The sequence below is a fragment of the Tupaia chinensis genome, unplaced genomic scaffold (assembly GCF_000334495.1).
Source record: "Tupaia chinensis unplaced genomic scaffold, TupChi_1.0 Scaffold000568_1, whole genome shotgun sequence".
NCBI classification, from domain to species: domain Eukaryota; kingdom Metazoa; phylum Chordata; class Mammalia; order Scandentia; family Tupaiidae; genus Tupaia; species Tupaia belangeri.
The window spans coordinates 2,386,003-2,397,808 of NW_006160082.1; the positions used below are offsets into that span (position 1 = coordinate 2,386,003).

The 11,806-nt window shown below is 45.0% G+C and overlaps 1 protein-coding gene across 1 annotated transcript in view; it reads left to right on the forward strand.

Annotated features, from left to right (window-relative positions):
* The window catches only part of FOXN3 (forkhead box N3), a 525,097-nt gene extending 514,022 nt beyond the window's left edge, over positions 1-11,075 (forward strand). The window contains exon 8 of the mRNA XM_006158004.3: positions 6,817-11,075. Within this exon, the coding sequence (XP_006158066.1) occupies positions 6,817-7,369 (553 nt within the window). The 3' untranslated portion in view covers positions 7,370-11,075. The remainder of the gene's footprint in view (positions 1-6,816) is intronic.
* The last annotated feature ends 731 nt before the right edge of the window (positions 11,076-11,806 follow it).

The following is an 11,806-nucleotide window of genomic DNA, read 5'->3' on the forward strand; positions in this document are numbered from 1 at the left end:
CCTTAGTGTTGATATTAGAACTTTTAACATGAATATTTTAAAATGTTTAATTAATCAATATCTTCAACCTTTGATCAATATAGCACCCTTGGAATGCTTTAATTTAATTTGCTCCAGCTCTTAAATAAGACCCTACATTTGGCCAGTACTGATGTTCCATTTTGGCCTTTTTTTTTTTTTAAAGCCACTTAGTCATTATTATTATTGTGCTGTATAATCTGCGATTGCTTGTATTTACTTTTGTATTTACTTTGCTTATCCTGCCTACTTGTACCTCAGATCATTTGGGGAAGGACGGGTCTTTTTTCTTTCTTGAAATATTGGATTGTCAGAAAAGTCATGACATATTTTTCTATGCTTTTCTATGCAAAAATGCATCATGAATTTCCTGACAACTCAATATGTTTCTACTAGAATTAAATTAACTTTTATATTTTTTTACAGTTTGGAATGCTGTCAGCAATAGAATTGAGTTGACAGAGGAAATATCTGTAGGATATGAATGTTGGCAAATGACTTTAAAACATTTAAAAATGTAGAATACATATCAAGTTAGATTTAATAGTTTGGAACTCAATCTATTCTGGTTTGCACTTGTACACAAGATACAAAAATAAAACTAGAAGTCATAGAAAGTATGCTATCATTGTCTCCTGCCCACTTCCACCTCATTACTCAGCTCCATGCTTTTAAAAGAAATTCCTATAGTGAGGGTCTGTCTGTGGTTAAAGCCCTGAATTTTTTTTTTACTGAAAATATATGTTCTTTGTTCTCATGCTTAAAAGATAGTGTTAGTGGACGGGAAATTCTAGATTAACATCTATCTTTTTCTTCTCTCATCTTTGGAATATGGTTACACTTTCATCCGCTTCATGTGTCTTATCCTAATTGGTACTCCTCTTTGGGCGATAGAGTTCTGCTATTTTTAAATCATCTCTTTGTTTTTTGAAATCACCCCTCAGGAAGGATGTTCACACCGCAGTCCCTTCTCCATTCTCCTCTTGGGATCTTGGGCACACACGCATGCACACGCGCCCGGCGTGAGTTTAAGCCACCGGGTCCGGGACTCAAACTGCAGTCGACTACATGGGAGTCCAGCAACATAGCCATTACTCTAACTGCTGGTCCCTTGTTTCTATTGCTTTAAAGTTCATTGACAATGGTGTGTCCAGGTACGAATTTCATTTTGTTTATCCTGTATGGGATTTGTTGCGTCATCCTTTCCTCTTCTCTTCTCTTCTCTTCTCTTCTCTTCTCTTCTCTTCTCTTCTTTCTTTCTTTCTTTCTTTTTTTAATATAACGGAATCAGACAGGCACCCTTGACAGGGTCTCATGATGACATGATCCCATCCTCACTGCCAACCTTCCAGCCAGCTAGGTCAGCCCAGGTTCCCTCACCCCAGTCTCCCACATGGCATCCAGCCTTGCCAAGCAGCACATATTGTGAGCCCAACCCAGCCAGGTTTTTGTTGGCTTTTTGAATCTGAAGACTGGTACCTGTCATCAGAACCAGAAAATTCTCAGCCATTTCCTACTCAGGTAGCTCTTCCCCAGTTTTCTCTTCCTTCTGGAACTCCAGTTAGATTGACATTGGGTCTTCATCTTTTTTTTTTTTGGAGAGATTTTCACTGTAGGGCGCGTGCGCTCGCCAGACAGACAGAGAGAGACAAAGAGACAGAAAGTGAGAAATCACTCCCCAGGGGGGATGGACACGCCGCAGTCCCTTCTCCATTCTCCTCTCGGGATCTTGGGCACGCATGCACACGCGCCCGGCGTGAGTTTTTTTAAGCCACTGGGTCCGGGACACGAACTGCGGTCAACTACGTGGGAGTCCAGCGACATAGCCATTATGCTAACTGCTGGTTCCCGGGTCTTCATCTTTTGTTCCATGTTCTCCAACCTTTCTTTCATCTTTTCTATCTCTGTCTTTCTTGGCTGCATTCTGTGTTAATATCTTCAGATCACTGATTCTTCTCTTTGGCCCCATTGAGTTTTCTAATTTCAAGGATTGTATTTTTTATCTCTAGAGATCCTACTTATTTGGGACTTTCTAAAACTCTGCCTGCTAAGGCCTTATACTCTTCCTTTCTGATCATTTTCAGTTCCACCTTTTAATTCTTCCAACATATCTCTACATGCTGGGTTGAGTTATTTCAATATTTGCAGTCTTTGCCATTCAGATGTAATGGTTTAATTTTTTTTTTCTGTTGTTTCTAGGTATGGAAACGTATTTCCTTTGAGTTGAATTATTATTATTTTTTTAATGAACCTAGGTTACTTAAAAATCTTATCTGTGTGAATTCTTTGTGGCTTGGGTTAAAGTATGTTCTTCCAGAACAGATTTGTTTTGAAAACAAATGCTGAAAGCCTGAGAGACCAATATATCTGAAGCCACATTAACTCCTTCCTGTAGCCATGGTGCCCATGGAGCTGCCTAAGTCTGTCTTTTTGCTGTGTCTCTTCCTCCTGTACAAGTGTGGCCTCTTGTTTCCCTGAGCAGGCGCTTGCTCTAGGGTAACTGGCTTTCTCGGTTGCCTTCTGCTCACCTTTCAGGTTACTTTTTAACGTTTCATTTGTTTGTGTGTGGTTCTGTTGATCGGAGTATCACTGTGCGGGTTTCAGAGCGATGCCTTTAAAATACATTGTTGAGCTTCATCTAAGATCTATTGTGTTATAGTCAGATGAATGCCTTCCAACTGTCTGTCCTGCCACTGGGCTGGGAGTGGAACCCTCTGGCCGTCTCTCTTCCTCTAAGTCACTATTCTGGGGGTTGGGTGTATAGAGGTATTGCACTTGCTGCAGTCCCTCACTCCTTCCACAGTCCTATTTATTCTGTCTGCTTCTTTTCATGGTTGGCAAAAAATCAGTATAAATCCCCTGGGAGGACTGCTACCCTAAATGATAGTCTCTAGGCTCAAAGCCATTGGGTTCCAGAGAGGACCAGATAAAAGGTGGAGGTGGCACATGCTCATTATACTGTCATGGAACAAGTAATTAACTGGTGGGAAACCCAGCAGAGTGGCCCTGTCTAATCATAAGTTTATACCTTCCCTTGTTCGTCACAAGCAGTATTCATTCTCTGCTTGAACGAATGTGATTTCTCACTTTTCCTATTTGATACTTCCCGTCTCTTTGTCAAGAGAACATTTACCAAGTTTTATTGGTGATTATTAGCACATGGTTATGTGCTTTAAACTTTTAGAGATTTTATGAAGTCAGATGAACTTAATTGATGCTAATTTATCATCATTGCCACACATGAATTCGGCTAAAACGAAAAAGAAATCACAAGCATTTCAAATAGACCGCGCGTTCATTTTGATGAATGATTTGTGAGGGCGTGGTTAGAAATTCACCTTCCAATACATTCAGGATGGCTAGTCTCCTTTAAGCACGTGGCATCCTATAATGACACCCCCTGCAGTGGGCAGCGTTTGACCCCAAGTCTCCTCAGCTGGCTTGCACCATCAGGCGGACCATTGTGCCAAGTTATTAATAATTGAAGGAGCTTGTCACTCCCTGCTGAGTCCGTGTGTAATTTATGGATTATGAGCCCATGCTAAATCTCAGAGAACGTTAATTTCATCAAATGAGAAAGAGATACATTTATATTTAATTTTCATTCCCTAAAGTGATTTCTGTATACCTGTTTTCATCCAGAAATGTTGTCCGTGGGTGTTTCGGTTTCCTGTGTTCCTCACAGTAAACTTCCTTCTTCAGAAGTGACAGGGAAATACTTCTGATTCCTACTTTAGCGGTGTTTGAGAACTAGCTGTGCTCCCTCAGACCACTCACACGGCTCTCTGAGTTTCTGCTTATTTCTTTGTGAAGTGGTTGAGCTCGGGCAGTGTTCCAGGGTGGGGGCCGTGGAGACTGGGGCATGGTGTTTGATTCTTGGTGGTACCAGACACCTTTCCCGACATGAAACAATTTTGAATTAGGGGCTGTGGAATAATTTGGTTTCTATTCTTCTTTCATTCCTGGGATCTCTTTTAGAAGAAAGTTTCTGCTTGGGTCTACTGTGTCAGTAGTACCACTTGAATGCTGCTCATCTCCCTATGTAAGGAAGACAGAGAAGTTGTCAGGCTCAAAGCATTTTCACTGTGATAGGGTAGAGCTAAAATTTATTATCATCATTGTTTTCTTTCTTGTGTATTTACATACACATCCCTCAAAAAAAAAAAAAAAAAAGAAAACCATTTAATTAAAAAAAAAATTAAACCTGTGAACAAGGAGAAAGAAAGCACAATGAATACCATCTACCCTTCACCTAATTCAATAGGAATTAACTTTGTGGAACACTCACCTTCTCTCTCTCTCTCTCTCTCTCTCTCTCTCTCTCTCTCTCTCCCCCCGCCCCTTTTTTAAGGTTTTTGCCATAAGACTTGTATGCCGGCCAAAGAGAGACAGAGAGAGGAAAAGTGAGAAATCACTCCTCAGCAGGGTTGACCATGCCAAAACCCCTTCTCCTCCACTCTTCTCTGGGATTTTAGTCATACCCACGCACGCGTCCCTCATAATGTTCAAGACATCGGGTCCAGGACTCAAACCAGGGTCGGCCATGTGAGAGTCCAGCATCTTAACCACCATGACACTTGCTGACCAACTTACCTTATTTCTTAATCACTCATGTGGATTTGGGATCCTAGAGTGTAAGGCACAAGCTGGACCCTTCTGGAACCCACTGGAACATTACTGTATCAGTGCTTAGAGTCTGAGTGCTGGGGTTTATAGTGATGATCTTGAGGCGTCAGCAAGGGAGAAATTTGATAATGTCCATCACGCATTTTGCTAGTGAACATTACAGTGGGAATTCTTTCCACCAGCTTAAATTTAGCAGGCCGCCGGAGGCCCTCGAACACCCAAAGGAGACTCTTGCCTCACTCCCTCCTACACTGTTGGCATTAGGACTCTCTTCCTCACTTTTCACTTTCAGTGTGTGCTGCAGCCGGGGTCTCCTTGTGGTAAGGCCCCCAGGGGTGGCAGGAGAGGAGGGGAGGTACTCCCTGCTGTATGTCATGGGCGGACCTAGCCTTTCCATTGTGTTCTTGAGGAGTGTCTGGTAAGTGATGATGGTGGAGACCCACAGTCAGTTCCCAGACTCGTGTCCCTTCTGCCTCCACTTCCTCGCTATGTCTGCTACGTGTCCACTGTGTGCTAGAGGTAGGGGCCCGCTGACTGGGCCCCATCTTGTAGACCCAGCTCTCTAATGGGGAGCACAGGTGTTGAGCGAGTCCCACAGTTTGTAATACTGGTGGGAAGCTCTCTGTGTTTGTGTTGGGCCCAAGTGTGGGAAGAGGAAGTGTTTCGGGTTCTCCAGATCTCTGTAATGTATCATGAGATAGGTGCGTGAGCTTACAGGATATGAGGCCATGTGGTAGAACCTCTCACCCCTGCCCAGATCCTCAGCCACAGTCCAAGGTCAGATGCCATATCTTCCACAGAATGTTCCCAGGTGCCCTCCCTCTGTTCCCTCCAGCTAGAAGTTACCCTTCCATCCTGTAAGTATTCATCCCTCTCAGGAGTAGGTGCTTCTTCTAAACACCTGCTGGGTGCCAGGCATCTCAGAAATGCAGCTTGATACACCGAATGTGTGGCCTAACCAGGAATGAGCCCCAGCTTCATGCTTACCCTGGGCCCTGGTGCAGGCACCTGGGGCACCGACTCATGTCCTCAGGCCAGCGGCCCTGGGACGTGGGCGCAGTTTTACTATTTCCACTTAACCAGTGAGGAAGCATCAGGAGGGCCTGTATTTTGCCCAGATACAAAGACATGAACAAAACGATCAAAGGTGTAATGAGTGCTCCCAAGGGCCTGGTGGGAAGGGACAGCTGGGGACCTTGTTCCAGGGAAATGGCATGTGTGAGTCAGTCTGGCGTGTAGCTTATCAAGAGGCAGGCGGGTTCCTAGCCTTGCTACCAACTATCGGGTCATCAGAAAAGTCGTGATGCATTTTTTGCGTAAAAAAATATGTCATGACTCTTCCGACGACGCAGTAGCTCCTGGACTTGAAGTGAATCACTAACCATCTCCAGGCCCCCCCTGGCCCTGTAACGTAGGATGCCCCCATCCACCACACGGAGTTACGCACGGCTGACTGGGTAGCCTCGGCTGGGCAGCTGGCAGGAAATGGTACTTACTGCTCTGCCGCCTGTGATCTAACCGTGACGTGCTTTTGGTGAGGCTGAGGCATCTCCGTGGCAGTGTCCGTATGGATTCCGCTTTCTGTGCCTCCCTCCGGTGATGCATTTCCGTTAGGCGCTCGGTGAATATTTGTCGATGGAATGAAGGAGGGAGGGACTGCGTGAGTGCATAGCTGTCACCACAAGGTGTAGGTATCTCTTTGCTGAACGCTGGATTTCGTCTCTGACAGAAGCCTCCTCACGCAGCAGCTTCAGAAGAGAACGGGCTTTTCTCTCTGAAGTACCAGGCCAGCGTCGCCTGGCAGTGTCTGACTCCGTGGTGTTGGGGGGCATGCGAAACCAAGCACCGCTTGAGTTTTGTGGTTTAATGCGAGAGGTTGAGCCGCTGCTGCTGTCCTCTCACAAAGGTGATGTTTTGACGCCTGAGCCACACAAATTGAGCAGAAATGTCAGTGAGGGGAGATAAGTAGGGAAGGTGACAGCGCAGGAGTTGGGACCCCATCTTCAAAGCAGGTCCACCTGTTGCCCAGGAGTTTGCAAAGGGCTAAATTGTGCAGCAGAGGAGCCAGGATAGAGTGCAGGTGGGTGGGCTGCCTGCAGGGGTCTCTGTCCGAAAAGGTCTGATCTGTGTCCTCGCTTTGTCTCCCGCCCCTCCCCGTGTCCTCACCCACAGGAATGGCATCACCAGCTGCCGGATGCGGACTGAGAGCGAGCCATCGTGTGGCTCCCCGGTGGTCAGCGGAGACCCCAAGGAGGACCACAACTACAGCAGTGCCAAGTCCTCCAACGCCCGGAGCACCTCGCCGGCCAGCGACTCCATCTCCTCCTCCTCCTCGGCTGACGACCACTACGAGTTTGCTACCAAGGGGAGCCAGGAGGGCAGCGAAGGCAGCGAGGGGAGCTTCCAGAGCCACGAGAGCCACAGTGAGGCGGAGGAGGACGACAGGAAGCAGAGCCAGAAGGAGGCCAAGGATGCTCTGGGGGACAGCGGGTATGCATCCCAACACAAGAAGCGCCAGCACTTCGCCAAGGCCAGGAAGGTCCCCAGCGACTCGCTGCCCCTCAAAAAGAGACGCACAGAAAAGCCCCCGGAGAGCGATGATGAGGAGATGAAAGAAGCGGCCGGGTCGCTCCTGCACTTAGCAGGGATTCGGTCCTGTTTGAATAACATCACCAATCGGACGGCAAAGGGGCAGAAAGAACAAAAGGAAACCACAAAAAATTAAAAACAAGTCACTGATTTGTTTTGAACTTATGGCCATTTGGTTTCAGCATGTCAGGAGATTTCTAATGATTTGTGGCAATATCAGCAATTTTTTTTATTTCTTTCTTTTTTTTTTTTTGGTTTGGTTTTCTTTTTTTTCTTTTTTTTTTTTTTTTTTTTTTATTTTGCCCCCTCTCCTTTGTTTTGGACCCTTAAGAATTTTATTTTTAAAGGAGATTGAAGCCATAGAACTCATATTGACACTCAGCTGTTTTACAAAAGCTTTTCATTATCTGAAGACAAAATCGAAAAAGCCAAAATTACCATTGCTTCCTCCAGCTTGTCAGAAACATGTGGCCGAATCCAGTGATGTCAGCATTAATGCCACAGAAGTACGCGTTCGGCACCTAGAAGGCACGTGTGCAAAGGGATTATCTTTCAGGCCCAGCCCTTAGGTTTAAAGAGTCAGGATGTCCGTGCAGTTGTGCTCACGTAAAGCAACTGGGGAGAAGGAGGAGCCCCCGACCCCTGGGAGCAGACCTAGGCTTGTGGCACCAGGCATCCTCTTGTGCCAGGAGAACCCTTGGCACTGTCATGCAGTGAGCACAGGGATCTGCCTACAGTCCTCTGTACCTCTTGACACTGAAGCCTGACCACGTCTTACAAGATGGACCCTGGACGGATCCTATATGTCAGGTGTCCATGACTAATGAGAAGAAACGGGGTCCATTTATAGTGATGTTGCTCATCATTGATTCTGTTCTGTAGTAAATTAAGAAAATGTTCCAAAAGCCATAAGCCTGAGGGTTGGCCCTACATGTACACGTAACACACTCTCTCTCTCTCTCTCTCTCTCTCTCTCACACACACACACACACACACACACACACACGTGAGAGTAAGCCTACTGGTGCAGAAAACATGCTGTGTCTTCTTAACTGTTCAAGGGAAAAGTAATTAAATCCAAGAAATCCCGATAGCTGTTAAGGAAGAAAATAATGGTACCGATCTGATTCTGTCTATCAAAACTATTTAATCCCAGTGAAAACAAAACACAAAGCTACGGAACCTGCCATTAAGTATTGTGGTGTAATTTTAAAAGATTAAAGGCACATTGATGGACAAAAAAGAAACAAAAAAAACACAAAAAACAAAAAGAGTAAAACATGAGAAAAACAGAAAATAACTCCTATAACTGCCCTCAAAATGGAGTTTGCAATTAATGTCAGTCAAAATTCATCTTTGCAAAAATCACTGATTTCCACATTCAGCCAGAGTAGCCAGCAGAAATTTCTGACCCACAATGCATGGATTCCTTTGAAGAAAAAAAAAAAAAAAGAAAAAGAAAAAAAAAATCACAAAAACAAACTTTTTTTAATTCAAAAATAACAAAGTTCTTGTAAGGTAAATAATGTATTTAGCATGAAGCATGAATTATTTTCATATAAATATAGAAAATAGAGAAAAGGCTATGCCTCTAATTTTTAAGCCCTTAGGCTTAGAAGTTCTTTTGGTTTCCTTTCTTTTCCTTTCTGTGTCTTTTTTTTTTTTTTTAAGTTTCTTTTCTTTTTTTTCTTTTTTTTTTCCCTGGGTTATTTTGTTTTGGTTTTTTGAAGCAGGTGTTTAAGGTTTAACCTTCTTCAGGGACAAATTCTGACTGTTGGGGAACTTACTCTGCAATATAAAAATATCTTCATGCTCTGGTAGGGCTCGGATGGTTGAACTCTGTACACTGCCTTGTCTGCACTTCAGCCCCGACCCCCTCTGATTCTCTGTTGAAACGCGTGTCCTTTCTCTTTGTCTGTACATGTTTCACATGACGCAATAATTTGAGGGCAAACTTAGTAGTGAGTGTGTATGATAGAATCAAGAGAATTATGGGACGCTTACTTGAGGAAATCATTGCTGTGATTTGGTTCTAGGAAAAGGCAGTGAATAATTATGCAAATTCGCCAGGAAAAGGGGAAACATGCTAATGGGCCTTATTGGGTGAGGGTACGAGATAGGGTACACGTGAAGGAGGAAGTGACACAGGGGTTGGAAGGCCAGCCCCAGACGCTGCATTGTGACCACGCCATTTCGCAGTAGGAAGGAGGGGCCGGCTATCTGTACCACCTCAGCACAGGAACTAACCTGGAATTAAGACCACCTAGATTGTGAGAGCTGAATTTAGACAACCGGATGATGTCACACAGACCAGAAACTCCTGTTATCTTTGCCTAAAAAAAAAATTTTTTTTTTTAATATTTTTTTGAAGATCCAAAGAGAAATCTCTCAAAGAATAGGATCTTCTCCCCACATGGAGGGAAGTTATAAAAAAAAAAACCCCAGAAATATCCCCTACTGTGGCTCAGGTGATGGTAAGGGAAACGAGGGGAAACTGAGGTGATCTTGTATTTTTAAAACAAGATCGTTATCGGGCAAAGCTGAGCCCTTTTGCCAGGACCGGGCACTGTCAGAAGTTCCATCAGCCAGAACAGTAGGATTCACTGGTGCATTCCCAGACTTAGCTCCTGTGAGTTACTAACGCGAGAACCTGGCAAAATGTATACTTCTGCCACAGGTCACGTTTGTTACCTGACCCCGGTAATTCCAGCATATGTGTGCAGGGCGCATGCGGGAATAAAGATGCATTCTCTGCAGTGCTCTGTCCCCTCCCTCTCTGCAAACATCGGACACCCCCAAAGCCACCTACAGCCAGGGAACCTGAGCAGCACCACAGTGTGTGTCATCACTTGACCAAGCCCCAAAGACCACCACCTCTGTTCCCCACCTCCCCCTCCCCTCCGACATGATAAAATTCAGACTTCTCTCCTGAACGGCAGAGGTAAACGTTCAGGACGGTTTCTGGCAGGGGACTTCTTCCAGTGAAAACCCCCACAGTGGGCTGTCTCCCCTCATTTCAGTTTTCTGAAGGGGCAAAGGCCTCTTTTAGAAAATAATAAAATGCAATGTGTGTGATTTACTTTTCTGATCTCTTTGAGAAATAGAGAAATATCTTATAAAAGTGTGTTCTTAACTCCAGAACCACTCTTTGCATAAATACCTCATCGGGCAGCTTTCTAAGTGTTATTTTCCTGAGTCTCCCTGGGCCCCCTTGCTGGGTCTCCTGGAAGACTCATTGGGGAAACTTTAGTGAGGGTACTTTTTTCTATTTTTCTTCTGTTTTTGGAGGCATACACATTATGCATAACCAAAACAATGGCTCAATTGTGTTTAAACTTTGTATTTTGATTGTTGAGAAAAACAAAAAGTATCAATGTGTATGTGGCTGTTTGTAGTGAATTCATTGCAGAATGAGGTTGTCCGTGTCCTTAACAAGCCCAGGGGCAGGAGGCACCCTCTCTTATCCCTCCAAGAGCAGTAGAGAATTTAAGCACAAGCCTATTTGTGAAAGAATATTTTGCTTAAGTGTATTTCACTTTAGTCTTGGAATTCCTTCCCAAACGTCAGGTGTTCTTTTAGCTTCCAAACTAGCATATGTATCCATTAGTCTGCCAGATCGCCTGAGCACCATTAAGGGGGGTGACGTTTTTGCTTTCATTTATCCTGCTGGGAGAAATGGCGGTTCGTGTGTCATTCCAGTATGTAATATCTCACATACTCACATGGGGTGGGGGGGAGGGGAAGCGGGGAACTATAGCAATATTTAAAGATGCTTTGGAAAACAACCACCGTGATCACATCAGCACCGTGACATCTGCGATAACTTGCTATTGGCCCTCGGACACATTTAAGAGAAAGGGACTGTAGCTCTTTTTTTCTTAAGTGATACACACATAGACAGTTATTTTATCCTCCTATAATTGTCTTTTATCTCTATGTAGTACTATGTGGAAAGGGTTTGCATCATAGGTTTTTTTCCCAGCCTTATAATACACCAGAAGCTCCTATTTCCCTGCCCCCTCTTTAATCAGTATACTTTGAAGAGGTCTTCGGGAAAGCCTGCGTAGTGTATCTGAAACTAAAGGGCACTGAACCCACGTTGGGACGGTGTTCGGAGAAAACCATGGCCAGGGCAGCTGTGGCCGGTTTCAGTCATGGGGGTGAGTCTGTAAGAGAGAGTGTGCTGAAGGCTTTTCTCGAGAGTGGATTTAGCTTGTAGAGAAATTCTGCTTGCCATTGCTTGCCCTCAGCAGTTACTAGCAGGGCGTTCTGAAAGAGGCCATTGTGTGGCACGCTGCCCCTGCCCGAGGAACAGCTGCAGGCAGTGGGCTCTGTAGGGGAGGCCACATGGATGGCTTTCGTGCCCAGCACTGAGTCCAACAACACCCCGGGACTGCTCAGTGCCAAGTGCACCGGACCCAAGTTTCAGTCCCTCCCCTCTGGTTGTGCTGTGAGGGGCCTTTAGCCTCTCCCTGAAGAGCTCTTGTGAGAAGGAATCAGAGTTACGGACAAGTGGCCTACATGGGAGGGTTTTCCGTATGGGACTGGATTCAATTCAATGTGATTTCTCTTT